Source organism: Jaculus jaculus, chromosome 7 (assembly GCF_020740685.1).
Source record: "Jaculus jaculus isolate mJacJac1 chromosome 7, mJacJac1.mat.Y.cur, whole genome shotgun sequence".
Classification (NCBI taxonomy): Eukaryota; Metazoa; Chordata; class Mammalia; order Rodentia; family Dipodidae; genus Jaculus; species Jaculus jaculus.
This window is the reverse complement of record NC_059108.1, coordinates 25586310-25611053: the sequence shown is the minus strand read 5'-3', so window position 1 is coordinate 25611053 and position 24744 is coordinate 25586310. Positions and strand designations below refer to the sequence as shown.

The following is a 24744-nucleotide window of genomic DNA, read 5'->3' as shown; positions in this document are numbered from 1 at the left end:
GTCCGGGGGAACTACTCATGGGAACATGGGTCTTTCCCGCAGACTGTACATTTTACAAAGCTCCCAAGCTCTCATCAATGCTGACTTTGGTTTCAGAGAGCTTCCAAGTCCCTCCAGCTTCGGGCCATGCAGGTTGAGGGTCCTATGACTGACGCACGGGGAATGGACGCTGGAATGACATCGCTGCCTAATTCTAAGGTGGTGGCGGCTGCGGTTGCTGGTTTCCCACCATTATGCTGCACTGTTTCAAGAACACAGCAGAACAGGTCACCTGCTCCTATTGCCTCTCAGACCCTTGTCCACTGTGAACATAGTCCAAAAGGAAATGTCTGTCAGGCTGGCTTTCCCTCTCAGCCTTGCTCTGAGCAAACTCCTGCCCAGATGTATACCATGCTTAAACATAGCTGGTCTGGCCCTAGGAGAAGACGGCCATTTTTCCTATGTTGCCTTGACACCCTAAGTCAGTACTTGATCCTGTGGTTCAAGACATTGATACAAGTTCATGAGGGACATCCGGGTCCCAAGAATGTTCCTGGCTCCCCCTAGCAGTGTACCAGGCAGAGGCCCCTAAGCTTAAGAGGCCTTGTCTCAGCAAATAAAGTAGTGGAGAGGCAGATTATGTTACTTCAATTGCCTCACTTTGTCCACTCCTCACACATGTTAATTAAGCCAAGTCCTTTCTTTCATCCTCTGAATTCTAACCTAGCCCAGAGGCACTCAGCTGCTATGTCTCTTGGCCCACCTTCTGTGTCTGGGTCAGTCCTCCCTCTGCTCCTATCCTGCTGGGCTCCCACAGAAGGCTCCTTCTCCTCACAGTGAGTCTCAACACAGAGTGACATGGAATCTGCCTCTCTGCATTGAGTGATAGTTGTTCTGAGCTTTTGCTGGGGTTTTTTATGCACTTTTTCCTCAGAAACTCTACCTGTTGTTAGGCCAATGACCCAACCCTAAGGTGGCTAACAGTGCACAGCTGGTCTCTGGTCATCGTCCCCAGTTGCCATGGTGATATCCTCCTTGCTAGGGGAGTGTCTCTACTCCTGCCCTCCCTGCTGACTATTACTAGTGCTCCTAACAGGACTGCTCAGGGGAATTGTACCTGGTTCTTGTGGTAGCCTACAAGAGGATAGCCTTGGGCAAGGAGGCCACACTACACCTCTTGACAAAAATGGTTTCTCTTCAGGTGGAAGTCTTGAGATGGGATGTCTTATTTTGGGAGCTCAAACACAAACCACAAACCCAAGCTCATGTCTCACTTTAACTAAAGAATTGGATAAACAAGACTGAGAAGGATGATTATTAAATTATATTCAAAAGACAAGGAGGGTTGAGGGAGTCTGGGGGAATGGCAAGGAAAGTTAGTCTGAGAACCAAAGCACGAAGAGTGGAAACATCACATGGTCTAAGGTCCCCTTATATCCTTTCCACCCCTGACAGCAGGGAAACTGACATGATGTGTCACTTCTTGCTGGCTGTAAATCAGTAAGGATTTTCTTCAAAACACTAAGTATCTGCACATCATCTTTCCCTAAGCTTAGGTTGTGGCTTTCCTCTTCCATGGACTGATCATCTCACTAACCTGCATGATCATTGCTAGTGCCCCTGGGTGCCATGATGAATCTTGGCTTCTGAGTGAAGCCACTTGAGAATCCTTGCCTGTTTTGTGTGGGTGTGAGCTCTGTCCCTCCCTCCTTCTCTTCACTTCTATCGATAATCTAATAAAATGTGTAAACTTGTAACAATATGTATAACAATTGCAAACAGTACATGCATTATCCTAGTGACAGCAGGCTCTGCTATAACTACTTGGATTCCATAGTGGTAGTGACCTGGGAAAGGCCACTTAAAAATAGGAAGAGAAATCTAATCCCTGGTAAGAAATCTTACTCTTCTGGGAACTAGTTAAATTCTAGATCACCAAAGCATTTCTACTCCCTTTAACATGACCCTGGTGACCTTGCATAATAGGTTATTCTCACGCTAATGCTGCAGTTTATACAGCCTTCTGTGTTGGTACTGCCAGTGCATAGCTATCAATAGCGAGATTAACTTTTTCCATGGAAAACAGACTTATAGAAGAAAACTGTAGTAAAGATGAAGAACTGAGTCACTGGTGAAATTGGAAATGGTGACCCTTGGACAAGTTACAAATGTATGGGCATTGACACTTAGGAAATGAGGTTACTTCCTATTTGTGGACCAAAACTTCTAGGATTAGATGAGACCTTTGGGGTTTGAATAAAAGCCCTAGAAGCTTCAACTGATAGCATTGCTGTACCTGGGCCAGGTGTTCATCAGGTGCCGCAGTGGGCCACCAATCTATGGGTTGAATAGTGTGATTAGATTTCACTGAAGTATTGCACAATTGCTATTCTTGAGAATCACATCACCAGGTACAATAGACAGCAGGCTGTGTATTTACCATGCCAAGGTTCACATCTCAACATCTGCTTGGCTGGCTTTAGGCAGGTATTGGTTATCTCTGCTACAAAACACTGTGGTTTCTTCACCAGGATGGCAAGCATAGACAACCAAAGAGAAGTGGATTCAGGGTTTGGACACCCGGTTGGTCTGCAATTATCAATCAGATCCACATTCATGACTCTATCAAGCCTCATAGAGCAGTGATGGAAGACACAACCTGGCTAAAACGGTGGTTGAGGTTAGTGTAGGTTGGATGTTAACTATCAAGATTTCAACAAGTTGTCATCGAGGTGCCTACAAAGCAGACAATGAGAATTGAAGCACCCCAGTTGAGGATTCCTGGGGAGCTAGCTAAACAGATCCCAGCACTCCAGTGCAGGGAATGATGATTTAAAGTGTGCATACTGGTGTTATGGGGTCCAGTTTCACATAAACAAGAACATAGACTCATGGCATGGGAGCCAAAGCTTTACTGGTTTTTTTTTAAAAAAGAAATCTATATCAGTAATGCACTCCAGAGGTTGGGATCTCAGACTGCAGCACCGAACTGCTTGGGGAGTCAGTTTTTATTGAAGAAAACCAAAAGGTGTGCATTATGAAAACAGGATGGGAGTTAAACCAAAGTTACTGTTAAACCAGGGAATTATTCCTTAAAGTCACAAGGTTTTCATGACACAGGTCATGTAGGTGAAACTGAGGCCAGAGACCTGCTACACTATGTAATGCTTCCTGAAACTCCTTTCATCTGTCAGGAAGATGAACTTGGGTAGAGACCACGACCATGTGTGCCTAAGGCAAGAGTTGCACAGGAGAGTGTGTAACCAGGTCCCTTGTGTCCATTGACACGGGTACTATGAGGAAACCAGTGTAACCATGAAGGACGACGTGATTGTCTGAAACTCTTCAGAAGTGACGCCCTCCAAATCTGCCGAGGCAGGCTGAACTTTTCGTAGGCGACCTCACTGTGGCTGGCTTGGACATTGGTGCACATCACGGCGATGGCTGGCTACTGCCTGGGTGCTAAGAGGCCTGGGTAAGAAGCTACAAGTCGCTTATGATCTTGCTTCAGAGGTCACATGGCATTGAAAAAAACAGGCTTTAGGCCGATCTTATAGCCAAGGTAAGGGACTAAGAACCCAAGAGCATGAGTACTGGAGACTTCTCAAGGGTGGGTCTTCTACTGAAGAGCATGTGGTCTTTTCAATAGTACTTATCCAATGAGACCTGAATTTACTGCCAAACTACCAAATAGATAAATATAAATATAAATAGTAGGTTGCTCAATGAATCTCTCAGGATGATTCGTTAGCTATGTGCTTGATGCTTGTTGAAGAATGATAGATTAGAGAAACTCTTATAAACAGTTCTTTAAAATGATTGCATATTTTAATTTTGTATGGGTAAAAAAAACTGACACTTTCCTCAGAAAGAAATTGAAATGAAATGAAGCTCCCCATCTTCTATGCCATCAAAATTTGCATCTTGATCTTGCATCTCAGCAAATGGAAGCCCTGCTTCCCAACTACAACTTGAGTACACAGAGGGTGAAAATGTTCTAGGTAAAAGTGAGTGGACAACTTTCACCTGAGTAAGCTAACCTGATGGTGGCTTCCTACACGCTGGTGACTGGGGTGGGGTAGGGTGATAGTCCACTAGGTGCTGCAAGTCAGGGGTAACCTTGACTCTTGGAAACAAGGAGAATCTGTTCTGTTTATCATGAAAGCCCTTGCTGTGCATGGAACATGTCTTGGTGGGAAACCCTTAACTAATGAACCTCAAAGTACCCCAGTGAGCTAAGGGGAAGGGGCTCCAGCTCCACTTTATTTTTATTTCCTTAACATGTCTTGCAGTTAGCATAGTTCAGCAAGTTGGTTTCCTGTGGTCTTCAGTAGATTTTCTTGGAATTCTTCGAGTATAGAGATCTTTGTCAGGCATTTTGTCTACACCAGTCTCACTGCAGGTCATTCCTGGTGGATTTGTAATTTGGGGCAGGATTGTATTGATTTCTTCTGTCTTTCAGACTGTACTGTAGAGATTTTTGCATCTTGAGTTAATTTGATGCTTGGATTTTCTAATCACCGGCACTGTTCTCAGCTGTGTAAACCCAAGCTTCCATGTCTTCAGGTAGGGGTTAAGGTGCCGGTACAGCACTTATATGCCAAGAAAGCAGCAGAAGTGACTCTAGGTGTCTGCCTGCTATGCTAGTAGACTGGGTCGAGCAATTCACTGGCAAGCACTAAAATTCAATGAGAAATACAACCAAACCCCCATAGCCAGGCGCCTTTATTCCCAGCACTTGGGAGGCAGAGGTAAAATCACCGTGAGTTCAAGGCCACTCTGAGACTACAGAGTGAATTCCAGGTCAGCCTAAGCCAGAGAGAGACCCTATCTCAAAGAAACAAGCAAGCCAACAAACCCCCACAACAGTACTATTGCAAGAGTGGGGATTAAAACATGATTTAATTAATGCAAAGTCCCTAAAGGCGGGTGTTATCCTACAACATAATCCTCTCGACAGGGACGTTGAGATTTCTGGTCTGATAGGGGTTCTAAGTCAGCCTGGGACTGAGTCAGATCCTGCCCCCAATAATGAGAGAAGAAAATGACAAAGGCCCTAGGAATCAGGAAACATCAAAGACAATAATAGTCAACACGAAAATAGAGCTTATTTGAGAATGGTAAATCCAACCAAGACTATGTAACCCATAACCTGCCTGACATGGGAAGAGATTAGTACTTCCAGTACAGGCCTAATATACCTGTCTTTTATGTAAGTAGGCGTTGGTACCTTTTGGGGTGGCTTCCATCTCACCAATGCTGAGTGCCCACCTCGATTCCTCTGTGTTGCACTGTGGGTCTGGTGTTCTGATGGGCTGTGTTGGATACCAGGTGGCTGGGGCTGAATGAGTTCTCCAGAGGCTCTTGGCACAGATGGTTGGGGGATGGAAGACTGTGCAGGATGCTGAGGTTGTCCTAGAGCTGTTCAGCTGGTTCCCTTTGTGTCCCTTTGTGTCTCCTCAAGCAGCTGCACAGCTGGTCCCTGCTGTCTTCAGGTTTCTTGACTTTGAAAAAGGCTGAGTGAATGGGAAATCCATACACCTGCCTTCCGCTCCAGCAGCTCTGCACAGGGCAGGCAGGCACATGGACCAGGGCTGCTTATGCCTCGGCAGGATTGTGACAATTTTTTCATGTAGGGTCTCACTCTACACTTGCTGATCTGGATTCCAGCTCCAGTTTAAAAGCTGCTCTCCCTTCTCCCCCATACAGTCTTCCTCTGACTCGTGCACGTGGCATCCTTATGGACAAAACACGGTGAGAAGCTGGCAGTGGATGGATTAAGGAAACAGGACTTGATGGCGTGGTCTGCTGTGTTCTGGGATCAGGTGGATGGCAGAGGGCTTAATATACTGCATTTCCTTTTCAAGTTCTTTCTCACATCCTCAAACCAGCACCACCTCAGACCTAATGAGTGTGTGTTTTTCTCAGTGGTAGTTCATCTGCCTAGTATGGGCAAGGCCCTGGGTTCCATTCCATCTCTCCAGATCAAGGAGAGGGAATTCACACTTGAATTAATGGTACGGGCAAAAATGTTACTGATTTGCAGTGAATTTGACGTAAAGGATCATTTCTTGGTTCACTGACAGTGTGCTAAGAAAGGTTTTATTTTGTTTTCTCCAAGCTTGGCCTTGCTCTTCACTCTTACCCTGTAGATCAGCAGACTGGATGCAACGTCTGCCAGTGTGGATAACCTCGGCTCTGGTAACTGGATTGATTGGGCTGTGTCTTTATCTAATTCACAATGCAGATATTGAGCAGAACAAGTCAGTTTGAGTGTGCTCATGCTGACACCGTCCTCCTGCTTGGAAAGGACTCCATCAGTCCACACTCTGGCCACAACATCCCAACTGTGCATATTCACTATTCATTTGTGAGGAGCCTCTCTTGGTGGCCTGTTTCCATGAGTTAACAAGATTGTCCACAATGCTGTGCATCGGATCCTTCAAGAAGCTTAGCAGGGTGTAATGACACTTATTTGATAACCTGTGCCTTTTGAGTTATGTTTAGCTTAGAAGCACTCCTAGAGGCAAGTGTATTTCAGGGTTATGTTGACAGACCCTTTAAACCTCTAAGAAGGTATCGATTTTCCTTGATTGTTAGTTCAGTATGTTAAACTGAAATGGAGCCTTTGAAGATGCTTGAAGTATCTTACCCCCATCCTCACGCCCAGCGAGAAGGCAATTGACTGTAAAGAATAGTAGAGATGACTGGGCTTCTGTGTGAGAATGAAAATACTTAGTAGCAGAGGCCAGTAAGTTGAAAAGGAGACATAAAGGGTGGAGAAAGGAAGGGAGGAGGATACTTAATAGGTTGATATTGTATATATGTAATTACAATGATTGTAATGGGGAGGTAATATGATTGAGAATGGAATTTCAAACGGGAAAGTGTGGGGGTGGGGAGGGAGGGAATTACCATGGGATATATTTTATAATCATGGAAAATGTTAATAAAAATTTAAAAAAAAAAAAAAAGAATAGTAGAGCTACTTGCCGCAAGGGCTTCCTGTTAAGACCACCAGTGTTGTGCAGCAAGCTCATGGACCTTCCTGATAGTGATTCGCCCGCAGGATGTCGCTTCTGTGGCATTCCCCACAGGTCATCTCGTTCATGATAATATGTGCCTGTCCCAAACTAAGGGACGTGCCGCAAATTACCTGACCAGAAGAACCCTTTAGTAATGGGTCAAGGTCTCACAAGAGGACAAGCATACATGGGCTACACGTGACAATCCTTGACTGGATTCTGGGCACAAAAACTATCAGTGAAAACGAGCCACATATTGCAATTGAGTTACTATTGTCACAAAGCAAATTCTGGACTTTGGTTCCATGCATAGTGACCACACAGGGAAGTCTGACATAGCGTCCGCTCTTCAGTATCAACTTAAACACGAAGGGGCTGCTGGAATCTAAACAGATCTGCCTGGCTGCTGTCCTCCATGTGCAGTGATGTTCCCTAGGCAGCGTTAATTTTGGACAGTCATGCAGCTGTGGAAAAGCATCTTGGTGGCCTGGGTACCTTGGTGTCAGGGCAGGCCTTAGAACTCAAGACAAAAAGGAAAACAGAGGAGCATAACTGTCACCTCCCATGACCTCTCTTCCCCCCGCAGAGGGGGACCTAGCATTAAACAGACAGCTTGAGTACAGAGACCCCTGGAGAAAGTCATGAGGGGGGATCATTATTTCTGGGGTAACTTTCTGAAGTCCTCTGCCAAAGGTTGAATACACACAATCACTGCCACTAGCCTGTGGCTTATCGTTTGGCTGCACAAGAAAGGCAGTCTCGGAGCCTGAAGCACTGGCCACAAATCCTGTTCCAAGCCAGTGTAAGGAGGAGGATCTGTCCAGCTTTCCCAGCATAACCAGTCTTTTAAATGCTACTGGTTTGTGTGCAAAGCTGGCTTACGAGAAGGATCTCAAAGTGTCTCCTTCACTATTGCTACTCTTACGTGGCCATAAATATAGGAATGTTGTATTCTTTAAATAATGGAGGCAGGTAGAGTGGCTGTGCCAAGGCCTCTGGCCACTGCAAATGAACTCCAGACACATGTGCCACCATGTGCATCTGTCTCACATGATACAGGGGAATCAAACCTGGGTCCTTAGTCTTTGCAGGCAAGTACCTTCACTGCTAAGCCATCTCTTGAGCCCTGCTTGTATTCTATATGTATATATATTTTTTAATGATTATTGACTTGACAGAGAAAGAAAGGAAGAGAGAGAAAAAAATATGGGCACACCAGGGCCTCCAGCCACTGCAAACAAACTCCAGATGCATGTGCCACCTTGTGCCTAAGCCTTTGTGTTTCCTGGGGAATCAAACCTGGGTCCTTTAGCTTGCAGGCAAATGCTATAATAGCTAAACCAGATCTCCAGCCCTGGTTTGTAGTCTTGAAGGGAAAACTCTTGAGATAGCTGAAAATTAAGTAGATGAGAAAACAATCAGATGATTATTGTAGCACCAAGTTGACTGTAGCAGTGTTGAGGCCAGGTCTGTACCCCACAAGAACAGCTCCATAGACACCAAGGAGGAAACGGGGACACCACGAGCTGCTCGGGTCCCCTCGCCTGCCCTCGGAGTCCCTCCAGTCACAGCCACTCCTAGGACGCCCTGTGTCCTCACTGCGCACTTGACCTTGCAGTGCACAGGAATGTCCTCAGGTGATAACTGAGGCACCGCTAAGCCAGTGTCTGGTGGCTTCATTGCAGGCCACGCTTGCAGTTCTTGGACTTAAGGAGACGAGATACAGGAGACAGTGACGGGGGAGTTGCAAAGCAAGCTCGGTGATGCGGCAGGAAGGGTTACATGTGCAGGACCTGGCTGGCCAGGAGAGTGAGAGGGAGTGGGCACACCAGGGCCTCTTTGGACGGAAACACCAGACTCATAGGCCAGTTTGTGCATCTCTATGTGGGTTACTGGGGGAAAATCAAAGCCAGGCCAGAAGGTTTGGCAAGCAAGTGACTTTTCTAAACTACTGAGCCATCTCCCCATCACACAAAGCATATTTAAAAACCACAGCCTAAAAGTTTTTCTCAGTCCTTCTTACCTGACTCCCGGAAATTTTGGGGGGAAGGGCCTAATTGCAGATAAATCCGAGCCTGCTGGGTCTTACTTTCAGGATCCCAGGTCTTAGCCATAGTGGCTCCTGGGTGTAGGGATGAGTGCTATGCCTCCCTAGAGGATCTTCGGTTCAATCACCTCCAGGGTCTGCCATTTTCATCAGCTCAGTTCTGAAATTGGGGACAGGATGGCTGCTTGTGCACATCGTCCCGCACAAAATGAAGGGAGATGGTGTTCAGAGTTCAGCTAAGCCGAAAGCTGTGGACTGACGCCTTTCACTAGTGTCACCATGTATTGCTCTGGCCTTGGCCTTGTAGCACCTCAGATAGGTCCCACTAGAGCAGAGCACAGTGAGACTCTAAATCCAGGAGCTCTTCATCAAATTTCAGCATGAAAGTTCATACTGGCTTCTGATCCCAAACACGTCAGGTCAGGAATTGAAGGTCTATTTAATCGCCAACCTACCACCACCACACACAAGTTAGGCGATGAAAGCCTAGCTAATCGAAAGCCTACCCATCACCACACATACTGATACATGTATAAAAAAGATAGAATTGATAATAAAGTTTATTTGATTGCAGAGAAGCAGAATGGGTGAGCCAGGACCAGTTATACTGAAAATGGACTCCAGAATTGCAGGTTGTGGAGACACATACCTGGGTCATGGGGCTTTGGAGGCAAGCACCTGTCCTGCTGAGCCATCGCTCCAGCCCTACATTGTATCATTCGGTACTAACTTTCCTGAGAAGAAACTCGCCAGTGACAGGGCTGGGAATCAAGTCTGAATTTTCTGACTCTTCCATGACAATCTCTCTTGGCCTGAGCATCACACACATAGTTTGTGGGGACGAGTACTGGAAAACATGAGGACTCAGTACTTGGTTTCATGAACAGGGACTCTCCAGTTCCTGCCAGGAAGGAACACTGGCTGCAAACAGAATGGGCACGACTCAACCAGATAGACCTGTGAGGACTGCATGAAGTCGTATGTCTCATGTGAACAAGTGGATGACAACCCAGCAGCCCTAGGCCAGAAAAGGACAAGGACCAGTAGCAGCCATGGGTGTGAACAGGAGATAAAAGGGGAGTCACCTGTTGTGCCCCTCCGGCCAGCAGGAAGAACGACAACAATAGGATTCTTCTCAAGCACACTTTATTGGGAGCTCCAAACTGAAAGAGAGAAGGACCTCGACCCTACGGAGTGCCAAGCTTATATACTTGTGGTCATGTGGATGTGAAAGGTTGTCTGATTGGCTTAAGTCTCATCAGACGACTTTGCATCACCCAATCGGGATAGGTGAGCAGCCATGTTAGGATAACGTCATATGCTCATGTGCAGACGATTAGGATACAAAAGCAGTAAACAAGCTGACGCAGCAAAGCCTGACGAAGCCAGCGCGGCTCCCTACAGTTCCCCCTTATAAAAATTGTTTTGAACCTCAGAATACCCGATCCAGGACCAGCCCTCATGATGGCCAGTCCGATAGAGGGTAGAGCCCAAGACCAAAAGCCTGCTTAAGCACCTTCCCGAGTGCAATGGGAAAAATCCCTTCAGGGTGCAAAGGCTGCTCATGCAGGGATATAAGCCTTCCAAGGTGCAATGACAACAAGGTCACTTGGTGTGCAAAGGCCTTACAGTAGGCAGGGTGGAACTAACCATCTCGCAGGCTTGCCAGCCACACTTGTGGAGATGCTCCTTGATCCAAAGCCATAAGTGCCTGAACAATCTTTACGTTATTGTGCTGACGTTGTCGTCTGATTCAACAGATAAGCCAGAGACAGAACACCATACCACACAGAAGGGCTTCTCCGAACATAGCCACCCCCAACCTTTCCTTAAAGAAAGAAAATGCAGAAGATAGATAGGACTGAACTGGCATAGGGACAGGCCATGTTCTGGCCACAGCCCAAAATTGCATCTTAATTCCCTTTATCATCATCGGCAGGAGCAGGCTCAGGATCATCAGTAGTAGTAAGAAGGTTGTCATTCCTTGTCTTCTCATGACGTACAATTCGAGTCAACCGTTCTGGCACCCAGATAGGATCAGCTTGGCCCTGTGGAAAAACACAAACAGCTCCCCTGGATCTGGCTATAACTGGATCCAGGCCTTTCCAGACATTTTCAAGTACATCCTTCCATTTTACATCTTCATAACAAGAAGGGGATTGGGTCATATGACGATCAGCTGCCGTTAGACCCGCAGCATCAATCGTCAGAAAATTCAAAGTAAAAAGTACTAGAGATAATTTATTCTTGGGGGTGTGGCCTTGGCCTATTCCCCCTTTTTGTTTTTGTAAGCATTCTTCAATAGAACGGTGGGCTCGTTCAACAATGCCTTGCCCTTGCGGGTTATAAGGAAGGCCAGTGGTATGAGCGACGCCCACAGCATCACAAAACTGGCGAAAACCTTTTGCAGTATAAGCAGGTCCATTGTCTGTCTTCAATGCCCGGGGCTTACCCCAAGCTGCCCAGGCCTCTAAACAATGAGTAATAACATGCTGAGTACATTCACCAACAAAAGGAGAAGCATAAATAATTCCTGAACAGGTGTCGATAGACACATGTACATATTGCAACTTGCCAAAAGATGGGATATGCGTAACATCCATTTGCCAAATCTCTCCCGGACGCAGTCCCCGGGGACTAATGCCAATATGAGGAGAGTGCAAGAAAGGGGCACAGGCAGGGCAGTTGACAATTATATCACATGCCATGGCCCGAGAGATATTAAATTTTTTACGCAGCACTGCAGAGGACACATGATACAATTTGTGGAAATCCCGAGCCTTAGACAAGTTATCCAAGGACAGAAGTAAAAAAACCCGCGTGGCTTTATCAGCAAAATCATTGCCAACAGCCATGGGACCAGAAAGCATAGAATGAGCTCTAATATGTTGAATAAAAAATGGATTGGTTCGAGACCAAATTAAACGTTGCAATTTAGATAAATATACAGCAACAGGACTAGAATCTTTAATGAGGCCTGCTACTTCTAGATTTTTAATAGCATTAACTACATACTGAGAATCAGAAATGAGATTAAAAGATTCACTGAAAAGTTCAAACACATGACATACAATTTGGCATTCCACTATTTGCAGAGTATTTGGTTCAAATTGTACAGTAACTGGTTGTTGTCCCTGAATTACATAGGCTCCAAGGCCTGTCTTAGAGCCATCAGTATAGATATCTAAAGCATCAGCAATAGGTGACTGTGAGGTAATCTTAGGGAACACAATGGGGTGTAACGAGACAAAAATGTAATAAAGGATCTTTGGGTAGATGATTATCCAATTTTCCAGAGAAGGAACACATCAATATGGCCGAATCATCAGTAGTAGCAGCTAAAATACGTACCTGTTCAGAGTTATAAGGGGTAATCAAAGAATCAGGTGCCACACCAAAGTGCATCAAAGATGACTTTATACCTGGAAGAGCAAGGGTAGCTACCATAGTAGGATAATGCTCTATGCATTTTTTAGGAGAAGAATGAGAATGTATCCAAAGTAAGGGACCTTGTTGCCATAAGACTCCTGTAGGAGTTTCTGGCATAGCAAGAATGCACAATAAAATAGGACTATTCTGCGTAACTGTGCAGACTGTAACGCTTGCTCTACTTTAAAAATAGCTACTCGTGCAGCTGGAGTTAAAGCTCTAAATGAAGAAATATGTGAATCACCTTCCAATATTTGAAATAGGGGTCTCAGCTCATGGGTAGGAATCTTTAGATAGGGGATATAAATGAGATCAGACCATAACAACTTTTGAAAATCATTCAACGTCCTCAATGCATCTATTCTAATTTGTAATTTTTGAGGTCTAATAATATGTTTAGTAATTGTTGCTCCAAGGAAATTACCTACCTGTCCTTTCTGTACCTTTTCACTAGCTATATGTAAACCATAGACTTCAAGATCCTTCCTGAGAGATAGAAAAGCTTTTGACAAAATATTCTCTATGGGAGCCACTAAAAGGATATCGTCTATATAGTGGCAAATCCTCAATTTTGGGAATCTCTTTCTAGTAGGTGCTATTGCTAGGCTTACATAATGTTGGCAGATAGTAGGACTATTGGCCATCTCTTGCGGGAGAACTCTCCATTGAAACCGTTGATCAGGTTCCTCATGATTGATAGCTGGTAGAGTAAAGGCGAATCGTTTACAATCTTCCAAAGCCAAAGGAATGGAGAAGAAACAGTCTTTTATGTCAATAATAATAAGAGGCCAGCCATTCGGCAAGCTAGATAACAAAGGGAGACCTCGCTGAATTGGACCCATAATTTGCATTTGTGCATTTACAGCTCAGAGATCATGAAGTAGCCGCCATTTTCCAGACTTCTTTTTAATAACAAAAATAGGAGTATTCCAAGGAGAATGAGAGGCTTCTAAGTGACCTAATGACAATTGCTCTTGTATTAGTTCTTTTGCTGCTAGGAGTTTTTCTAAGGACAGGGGCCACTGAGGTACTCAAACTGGTTCAGCCATTTTCCAAGGAATGGGAATTGCATCCTCAGTGGCCCCTAGGAAAAACCCAACCCTTGCGTGCCTGAATTACCTGAGGCCACAAGAGGATCTACCTGCCCCTGTAATTTTTTACCTAGTCCTCTACCTGATATATGACCCATCATTTTCATAATAGATTGACTCTGAGGAGAATACTCATTAGTTAATTTTAAATTCATTTGTGCCAAAATATTCCTTCCCCATAATGTAATAGGAATATCTACTATATAAGGAATAACTTTCCCCTTTTGTCCCTCAGAGGTAGACCATGTAAGTTCCTGAGAACTAATAGCTGGAGTTTGAGCATACCCCAAACCTTGCAAGGTTTGTGAAGATGATTGTTTGGACCAGTTCTTGGGCCAATACTTAGTTGCAATAATACTGCGGTCAGCTCCCGTGTCCAGCAATCCCTGAAAATGTATCCCCTCAATAATAAGTTGTAGAATTGGTCTCTCATCTAATTCCATGGATAAGTATGTCAAATCAACTCCTGTAGAGCCGAGTCCTTTGTTCCCTCTAATTTTCTCACCAGAAGGGAACCGCTTATGGAGGCTAGGAATAAGCAGTAACTGAGCTATCCTGTCCCCAGGTGAAATGGCAATAATTCCTTTCTGGGATGAACAAAGCACTTTTATTGTGCCTGTATAGTCAGAATCTATGACTCCTGGAGTAATAGTCAATCCTCTTAATGCTGAGGAAGATCTACCAAGCAGTAAACCTACAGTATTAGGGGGCAACGGACCTTGAAAATCTGACTCCACAGGTTGCACTCCCATCTGTGGTGTTAATACGAGTCTGGTGGTGGCACAGACGTCCAATCCTGCGGAAACTGGAGTGGCTCTTCTGATTGTGCTGGAGGACGGAGAGATGGATTCTGAAGTGCCCCATATATTTGAGGGCCCTGAGGTCGGGGGCCCCTGACCCCGTTTTTTGCATTAGCTGTTGACTGATTCATTGGTCGTCCATTGATATCTTTGACAGAGCGACACTCATTCGCCCAATGTTTTCCCTTTTTACACTTAGGACATAAGCCAGGCAAGCGTACCTGACCCTGCACTCTAGAATTATTTTGAGGGCATTGTTTTCTAAAATGTCCAGTCTTCCCACATTTAAAGCATGAAGAAGTTCCTCTGTGCCCCCTAGTGGCAGCCAAGACTGCTGCAGCAAGCCCTGCATTAGATAGTGGACCACCAACTTCTCTGCAGACTTTCATCCAAGCCTGAAGTCCTTTTCCCTGCCAGGGTGTAATTGCCCTCCTACAGTCTTTAGTGCATTGCTCATAAATTAGTTGTTCCACAAGTGGCATGGCTTGGTCAGCATCACCAAAAATACGACCAGCTGCTTCCATCATGCAAGCTACAAAGTCTGAAAATGGTTCAGTAGCTCCCTGAATAATTTTAGTAAGGTTGCCTGATACTTCCCCTTTATTTGGCAATGCCCTCCAGGCTCTAAGAGCGATGTTATTTATTTGTGTATAAACTTCAAGAGGAAAGGCAATCTGATTATTAAGCCATTGTCCTTGTCCCATAAGCATATCAAAATTCCACACAGGCTGACCATTTGCTGCATTAGTTCTGGCTTGACTTTGTGCAGCATCACTGTATAAAGATTTCCAGTCTAAATATTGTCCTAGGCTTAGACAAGTCTTAGAGACTCCAAACCAATCTGCTGGGGTCAAAGCTCTATTGGCAAGACGTTCTAACACGCCATAGTAAAAGAAGCATTTATCCCATAAGTTCTAGCGGCTTCTGCAAGAGCCTTGAGCTCCTTATACCCTATAGGTTCATGGTATCTAACATGTGTATCATGAGTCTCAAAAACTGGATAAGCACTAGCCAGCTTTCTCCAAGTATCTGGTTTTATCAAACTACATCTGGATGAAGCACACGCCCCGGGTGGAAGTAGACCATCTTGTTGTTTACACCTCTTGCTCGTAGAGGCATAAGCTGGCAGAGGAGCAAAGACACCATCTTTTCTGGGTCTAGAACATTCCCGACCACACTCGGCCTCTACTTCCTCAAAATCCTGTTCTTCCTCTGGAGTTAATTCTTCTCCCTCAGATTCACTAGAACTTTCTATGTATAAATTTACAAGTTCCATCAAATCTGGATATAGCTTCAGACCTGAATTTGGCCCTCCCTTTTGCGTTTCACTTTTATTCTGTGCACTTATTCTATTCTGTCTGAAACCTAGGTTCTCTTTTTATTTTAACCTTTTTTTGTTTTCCCCTTTTATTTTCTTCAGACTCTGACATGCTATCTTGATGATGTGCTAATATGCGTTGACCTTCCCTGATCACCTCTTCACGTTTGTCCTCCCTACCTAGCGGCTCCAAAAAGGTGGAATGGTGGTGTCCCATTCTGCAACCTTATATACGTTTGAGATGATCAACTAACTTATGTATATCAGACTTACAGATCAGTTACAAGCCAAAACTTAGCATATAGCACATCCAGGGGAACTTACCGGTACCGCCGCTCCGTGTGTTGAGTTCTGAATCCTCCCTCGGAAGTATCCTCAGGGGTCCTCTCAATTGGCCGTTTGTTGACAAGTCCCGGGGTTCGGCACCACTTGTTGCGCCCCTCCCGCCAGCAGGAAGAACGACAACAACAGGATTCTTCTCAAGCACACTTTATTGGGAGCTCCAAACTGAAAGAGAGAAGGACCCCGACCCTATGGAGCGCCAAGCTTATATACTTGTGGTCATGTGGATGTGAAAGGTTGTCTGATTGGCTTAAGTCTCATCAGACGACTTTGCATCACCCAATCGGGATAGGTGAGTAGCCATGTTAGGATAACGTCATATGCTCATTTGCAGACGATTAGGATACAAAAGCAGTAAACAAGCTGATGCAGCAAAGCCTGACGAAGCCAGCGCGGCTCCCCAGTTACCAGCCCTGACTCAGGTCAGCAAACTTTCCTAGTAGAATCTTCTGGCTGTTCAACAGACTCTTGGAAATGCTATACCCACCACAGGCATGAAGGATTCCTGGAGAGGCGGTGCTCTTCAGTCCATGTTGGAAGGCTGAGGAAACTCAGTTCCACTGTTGATGGAGAATGAAGCAGGGTCGATGCCCACAGGAAGACAGCAGACGGAAAGCACTCACTGGGAAATAGCAAGGGGGCCTGTGTTTTCAATTTTTTTTTTTTTTTTTTTTAGTTTATTTGAGAGCAACAGACAGAGAAAGAGGAAGAGAGAGAGAATGGGCATGCCAGGGCTTCCAGCCGCTGCAGACGAATTGCAGATGTGTGCACTCCCTTGTGTACCTGGCTAAAGTGGGTCAAGAGGAATCGAGCCTCGAAAAGGGGTCCTTAGGCTTCACAGGTAGCGATTAACTGCTAAGCCATCTCTCCAGCCCAGGCATGTGTTTTCCTATAGTGTATAGTCCACCCCTGGATGAGTCTAGAGGGCAGACTTCCTTAACCTTTTTCCTTACTCAATCATTTCTGGAAACCAGCAGGTTTGTATCTCAACCTCAATTTTAATCTGATCAACTTGACCACACCTTGCTCTTCCTGGGATAATATAAAAAATACAGTTGTACCCTCTAAATTCTTCCAGTTCAAACGGAGTCAAGTTGTTTAAGACTCAGTTATAGCTGTTACCATCAACACCTGAGAGGAAGTCAAAGGGAGGTGTCCTTGGTCACCGACTCCATATCACTGAGTGCAGGTGTGCACTGAAGCCCATAGACTGGGTCTTTAACTTCCTGTGCTTGTATTCTCAAGGCATCCCTAAGCACCCCGGAGGTGGAGACTCCTGACATTTGTGCGATAGACCCTGCATTGTCTTGCATGCAGTGATAAGAGAGCCTTAAGTTGTAGAAGTTGATTCTGTAGCTTCCCAATGCCCAGGAAGCTGAGCGATCAGTACTCAAAGGAATGAACTCAACCTGAGCATCTGGGTTTTGACCAACTCATTACTTTCACTGGACAGATTGAAGCAGCAGGACCTAGATGTGGCTGTCCTGGGACCCATTACCATACTAGGACATCAGAGGCTCTGGACCTTGTCCATATCTCAGATCCATGGGGCACCTGCATGTCCCTTTGAGTGCTCTGAGAGGTGAATGCTAAGGCAAAATATAGACTTGTCAGGGGAGGGGGGGAGTGAGGAGACTGGGAGAGCCTCAGGTCTAAATGTGAGTTAGAAGGCTCAGTGGCAGTGTGCCACACTGTAGGGCAGTTTGACATGTTCATGTTTATTCTGAAGATGCTCCTAAAATATCACATGCCAGTGTGACTACCCGTATGACTGTGGCGCATCCTTGCCCTCCCCCCGTCGTGGTTTCTGGTATGGTATGCAGGCAGAGAAAATGCTAACTGCCTGGGTCACCAGTGATCACAGCCATGGCTTTACTTTTGGGGGACCTGAATTGTCCTTGCAGACAGCTGCCCCTTTTCCAAACTGCCTCAAATGAGACGAGCCTGGGACAGGGAGGTTTTCTGGGGACAGGTGTACTCAAACCTCATACCAGAGCTCTTGTCTTTTTAAACAAAGAATTGAAATGAACTGGCCAGGATGGATGATGTTCATAAACCATTAAATTTATTGCATAATGTCTGGGAACCAAAGGGTGAGTATTGGGCACATTCACGGTGTCCAAGGGCCCATGTAAAACTCCATCGGCCTATAGGGAGGAAACGTGAAAAAGTTGTTCTAAGAGAGGCTTTGTGCTTTCAGAATCCATAGGAAAATCAATATCCTTTCCCACCCTGGTGGCAAGGACTTCAGTGTTGAGAGATGAAGAACCTAGAAAAGTGGGAAAGGGGACAGAAACATCTTGTAGGCTCCAGTGAGGATTTTTATTGATGTATCCAGGAGCTGAATCTGGAAGAAGTCGGCACACCTGGGTGCAGTGTCTAGAGGGGGCTGGCTTGGTCTCCACACCCACCTGAGCAACTCCATCTCTGAGGCAGCTGCTGTGGGTAGCTGGGCGAAAGTGTGATGTCAGGAGCCTGAAGTCAGTTAAGCTTTCTCTTGAGAGGGAAACTAGATAGAAAAAGTCTCCTGAGTCACTTCTGCCTGTTTGGTGTCCTTCCCCTCCAGCTCCCATCTGCTTCCTCACCCCTCCAAAAGTATGGATCCCTCCGCCATCACAGGCTCACACTGATGTCAGGAAGGACTCCCGAAGAGCCAGTGATCATCAGTCCATGTTGGAAGGCTGAGGAAACATGGTTTCCTAAAGTATGACCTCAGCTCCTTTGAAGACCTGTCTTTCCCCCAAGCATGAACAGTATATGTAGAATCGAAGCACATGAGGAGTTTGGGGAAGTGTGGGCTGTGCATGGGAAGAGTAGTGGAGAGGTGTGTGTGGAGAAACATAGAGAACAAACCTAAAGTCCAAGTGAGCACTATGCAAGCACCGACAAAAGGGGCCAGAGAAATGTTTATACGCAGGTGGAGACTTTGTGAAGCCATTAAACTGGGGGTGGTAGTTCATGCCTTTATGCTATCACTGGGGTAGTCCAGATGCTAGGGACCATTTGCATTTCCAGAGACCTGACTGTACAAATGTGAAGTCTTCCTCTTTGCCTATAGAGATTTCTACTTATTTCAGTCTTTTCCTGACAGTTGGCATGTTTGCTTGATGTGGAGGTAACTTCAGAAGAGGAAGGAGCCCAAAATGAGGCCCAGAGCACAGGAAAGGCAGAAGAATAGTGAGGCAATCCTCCTTCCCACTGGAGCTGAGGTTCACATAGCCCAAGTGCTGATACCACATAGGCCCAGCATCCCCTGCACTAGGTTCCTGCAAGTCTTTCTCTGTACCTTCAAAGTGGTCGTGGAGGCATAAAACTTGGCTACATACCTAGAGAACACTAGTGTCTGAACCAGTCTGGATATCTGCCTTCCATAGCAGATACAAGCTTCTGGAAGGAGAGTAGCTCACTGATGTGGGGAAAAATTCATGTACGTCTGGTAGCATTTCAGAGTAGTGGTGCCTGTGGAAGCTGTTTCCTTGCCCAAGAGTCGCTTCAGCTTCAGAGCCACTTTGAGTCTTATGGACTGGTCAGGAAATGTGTGGCCTTTCCAACATTGCTTCAGCTGACCTTCAGAAGTGTCAACTTAGAATCTGATGGATTCATAGTTACAGAACACTGTCCCAATACAGTAAAAATGACTATTGATTTCCCAGTGACTAGTTTGATAACTTATACTGGGAGGGCTCCCCTGACCCAATCCTGCCCATGATTCGTAGGCCAAATCAGAACATAATGTTCATGAGTGGCATTGATTTACCCAGAATGCACTTGCACTTCAATGTAGAGCCACGTGAGGTCAACTTGGTGCGAAATAGGCCTTTGGATGCCATGCTTAGGGAGGTTGCAGTGAATTAAAATGTAAAACATGGATCTATAACTTCCAGTCACTATGACCAGACAACTGAGATGTGATTCTCTCATGGTGGTTCTTGAGGATTTGACGTACCTCCTTGAGAGCACAAGGAAAAGCTGTTGCTATGGTGTTTATGTGCTGTGAACAACCCTACTGAACAGGTGAATGCCTTCAGTGACCCCCAGTTTATGATGGGAAAAGGTGGCCAGTCACCTGGTTCTTCTCAGAATAGCTCATATCCCTTGAACTTTTGGGTAAAATGTGCTATAGTAGTTTTTCCCAGGGTGAGATGGCTGTCATTTTCTCTGGCAGAGACATGGGAGAAGAGAGCAACTTCCAGTTGTCCTCCTTTAAGCCGCATGGCCCAACCGAGCTTCTGACATGTATGTAGTCACTGGTGACTCTTGGGTGACGAGTTGGTGGTCTTTCATGGGGACCAGTCCCTCTAGGCCCTCCCAACGGAAAGACATGTTCATGGCCTCAGGCCCCAGTGCTCAGCAGTGATGGGAAATCTCCTATGGTCTCCCTAAGCTTTTTCTCCCAGCTTCTGTGGACACCGGTAGTCACTTGGGCTGAGAGTTGAAGGAATGTGACACATTAGCTACAAGCACTCCTGGAAAAACAAATTGAAGTAGAGTGAAGATGCTCAGAAGATAGGAACAGGCCAGGATAGGTGTCCCATCCTCTGTGGATCCACGTCTAGGCAATCAGCATTACCTGGGACCACAGGAAGGGCCCAAATAATGGTGTCCAGAGGCTTGAGCATAACCATCTAGAGGCAAACATTGAAAATGTGGTTGGTCCACGTACCTCCCCCAAATGAAGTTACAACTTCTACATCCACCACCACCCTCCTAATTCCTAAATCCCCAAGCATATCTAGAAAACGAGGCTCCAGGTCTGTAGCTTACAAAAATGGCCTCCAGCTCTTGGTGGACACAGTAAGATTGACCTTCGCCAGACAGCTGTCCAGCACTGTTTTTGCGACTCCATACTTGCCACCATGTCAGTGAGAGAGCTAAGAGTTCTGACCTTCGGGCTTTGCTTTCCCCATCCTGAAAATGGAGCCAAACTCCTTGAGGTTTATTAGATGGACTTTGCATCCATACATGGTGGTACTGAAGTCTTCTCATTCCTGGGCTGTGCACTGGAATGAAAAACAGACTCTACAAGTTCACATTGACAAGAGAAATACTGAAATTGAAAAGGAAATCGTGTAATAGGAAGCTCTGGGACAGTTCAGAGCTTGCTTCCTGGTGTTTTGAACACTGGCACAAGTTACTAAAGCATCCAGCCACTGCTCTCTGGTGAGCTGCGATCTTGAGAGAGTAGAAAATAGGAAAAGAAATACCTCATTGAAAGCACAGGTTGGGGGTGGTTTGAATCGGATGTCTCCGATGGAGCCGTGTGAATGCTTGATTCCAAGGTACTAGGAAATTTGGGGGATAGTTGGAGCCTTGCTGCATGAGGGGCATTCCTGGGGGTGTGGGCATTGGGATGTTACATCCCTAGTTCCCACGTGGCAGAGAGCAGCTCATTCTCCTGCTGCGTTCTGTCAGCTACTGAGAGAGGAGATGATGTCCAAACTCTGTCCTGCCATGATGAGATTTCTCCTACCATCAACTGTTTTTGGTCAGAGCTTCTGTGCCTGCAGTGTGAAAGTAACTAAAACAGAGACACATAAGAAACTTAGGCTGGAAGCATTTTTTAATTGTTTAGTATTTTGGGTTATTTTTTTGGCAAAACCTTAACTGGTATCATTAAGGTATTTATGAACTTTCTAATTAATATAGGTACTTTAGGTGCTGCCTTCACTATATCCCAGGTGTGGGTATATTAAGCTTTCATGATTTTTACTATAGAAAACTTACTTTCCTGCTTTTCAATGACCTATTCATCACTCAATAGTAGTATTTAATTTCCATAATTCGTGCATGGACTATAGTTATACTTACTGATCTGTGATTTTTATCCCAATCAATTTAGGTTGCATACAAGAAATTTTTAATTTTCCTAAAATTTGATTACTGTGACTGGAGAGATTGCTCAGTGGTTAAAGGTGCTTGTTTGCCAAGCCTGATGGCCCTGGATGATTTTTCAGCATCCATGGAAAGTCTTGTGCACAATGTGGTGTACGCATCTGGAGATCATTTGCAGCACAATTCAACCCTGGCCCACTTATGCCCCTTCTCTCCTATCCCTCCCCTCACACTCTACCACCTTTCCTCTTTCCCTGCTGTTGTTAATAAAACTTCAATAAAAATATCTTAAAACACGGAAAAATGTTCAAATTATGATCTACTTTTAGGGAAAGTTGCCTCTGCTGCTGAAAAAAAAAACAAACATGTATTTGTAGCATTTATATGGAATGTTCTATAGATGGGTTAGGTGCACTGCTTCTATGTCATTTAATCCAGATGCTTCTGGTAATTTCTGGGATGATCTCTCACTGAGAGGTGGGTTTGAAGCCATCTACTTTGGCTGCAAAATCAGATTTAACCAAGCATAAGTTTCATTACCCATGACTTATGTGTACCTAGGTTTGGTGTACGTGTTCAGAATTGTGAGGTCCTGCTTTTGGAGTGTTCCCTTAATCAGCACCATGTTCTTAATCTCTTCTGACTATTGCTGGTTTGAATTCTACCTGTCAGATATTAGAATAAGACTTGCTTGTTGCCTGTTTTTTAACCGTTCACCCTAAAATAGCGTCTGTCTTTTATGAAAAGTATGTTTCTTGAGCACAACAAAAGAATCCTGCATATTTATCCCTCCTGCTAGTCTCTTGAGCTGAGACCGCCACAGAAAGGCTCATGCTCCTGACCTGCTCGTGATCTTGTCGTGCCTGTCTTCCTAGTCTCTTGCATTTACTATGACTCAAACGTGATTCTTGCCTATGGGCTGATGTCTACGCTTCTCCTTTGCTATCCAAAGGATTTGTTCAAGGGTTCTGTAGAGCTCATTCAGTGATCACACATTCTTGTAGCCTGTTCCTGTCATCGCAACTCCTCCTTTCTCCTTCAATTATGACACATAGCTTTGCTGGATCCAGTAATCTCAGGTGGCAGTTGTCTTTTAGAGCTGTTGAAGTGTTGCTCAGATGGACTTGCCTTTATAGGTGACGAAGTGCTCTTACACTCAACATATGGAGAATAGGAGGGCATAAGGAGTATGGGAAGAGTAGAGGAGAGGTGTGTGTGGAGAGGCAAGCACAGACAAAAGGGGCCAGGAAAATGTTATTCCCACGTGGAGCTTTTCTGAAGCCATTAAATTGGGTTTGGGAGTTCATGCCTTTAATGCTGTCACAGGGGAGGCCTGATGCTAGGGGCCACTTCGCATTTCCAGAGATTTAATGTAGTAATGTGAAGTCTCGCTCTTTGTCTATAGAGATTTCTACTTGTTTCAGTCTTTTCCTGACACTAGGCACGTTTGCTTAATGTAACTTCAGAAGAGGAAGGAGTCTAAAATGGGGCCCGGAGCACAGGGAAGGCAGAAGAATAGTGAGTCAATCTTCCTACCACCAGAGCTGAGGTTCAAGTAGCCCAAGTGCTGGTACCACATAGGCCCAGCATCCCTTGAAATAGGTTCCCTCAAGTCCTTTCCTATACCCTTAACGTGATTATGGAGGCATTAAACATGGCTCCATTCCTGTAGAACACTAGTGTCTCAACAGGTTGACCTGCAACCTTGATATCTGCCTTCCAGAGTAGATGCAAGCTTCTGGAAGGAGAGTAGCTCACTGAAGTGGAAAGAATTCATGTATGTCTGGTAGCATTTCTTTATTCAGTCTTTTCTTACATCTCCTGCCATGGCATTGTGCCTTTCAAGTATATAACCATGTTATCCGCAGCAACTGTAAACTCTAATGTACTTATTACATACAGGAAAAGGTTTTACTACATGGTGTTAATCTGCCTAGCTACTGTCTGGCAGGAGGCAGGCAGCAAACACAATGGTAGCATTTAGACCACTCCCATAGTTTCCCAAGTTACCTCTGTGAGAAATGACACTCCTGTAGGGCTCGGTGACCTTCTTGTTCACTCTCTGTTCTGGCTGTCCATTCATCACCGCCCTGCACAGCCCACTGTCTTCCCTTTCCTGTTCGAAAATGTTCTGGAGTGGACTTACTGGCCATGGAATCTTTGTGCCCCTTGTACACAAAATAATCTGCTTTATTGGGGGGTGGGATCTCAAGTTCATCCACACTAGTATTAATTTAAAATGGACTTTTCAGGTTATACTCTGAGAGAAAGGATTCCAGACTTCCAAAAACCCAATTTAGTGCATCTCTCCTAATATATCCAGGGCGGGCGGCCAGGGTGGCAGACTGACTTGGGCTGCCTAAAGGCCCTCAGTGTATCCCAAAAACTCCAAGTGAACAGAACCCAGGTTATTGTAGACCTCGTGAGGACTTCGGTCGCCTGCTTCAGACTGGCATGTGGTACACCAGGTCCTTCAGGATCGCCATAAATATGCTATTTTCTAAGAAGTTGACATGGTGAGCTGGGGGCAGTGGCTCAAAGCTGGCAGAAGGGCATAGGATTGGATTTCTGCATCCCACAGTTCTCAAGTGTTGGGTTTTCCAGACTGGCTGACGCTGTCTCTGGAGGAATCTGAAGGGGTCTTATACATAAGTGGAATAGTAAAATACCACTGTGGTCCAAGGTTTGAGGTGGTGATTTTCAGTCCATGTTGGAAGGCTGAGGAAACTTAGTGTCCTGAACTAGGACCTCAGCTGCCTTTGAAGACCTGACTTTCTCTCAAGCATGTACACAGAAGTTAGCACTTGTGGCTTTCCCACCACCATGGAAGTCTGTTTCTTGTCTGTCAATAATTACAGGTACCTACCTGCAGGAGAATGTG

The 24744-nt window shown here is 45.3% G+C and overlaps 1 protein-coding gene across 1 annotated transcript in view; it reads right to left on the bottom strand.

Moving 5' to 3' along the window:
* The window catches only part of LOC123462292 (regulatory factor X-associated protein-like), a 46961-nt gene extending 23015 nt beyond the window's left edge, over positions 1–23946 (bottom strand). Inside the window, exon 1 of the mRNA XM_045155540.1 lies at positions 23874–23946. Coding sequence (XP_045011475.1) covers positions 23874–23946 — 73 coding nt within the window. The remainder of the gene's footprint in view (positions 1–23873) is intronic.
* Between the last annotated feature and the right edge of the window lie 798 nt (positions 23947–24744).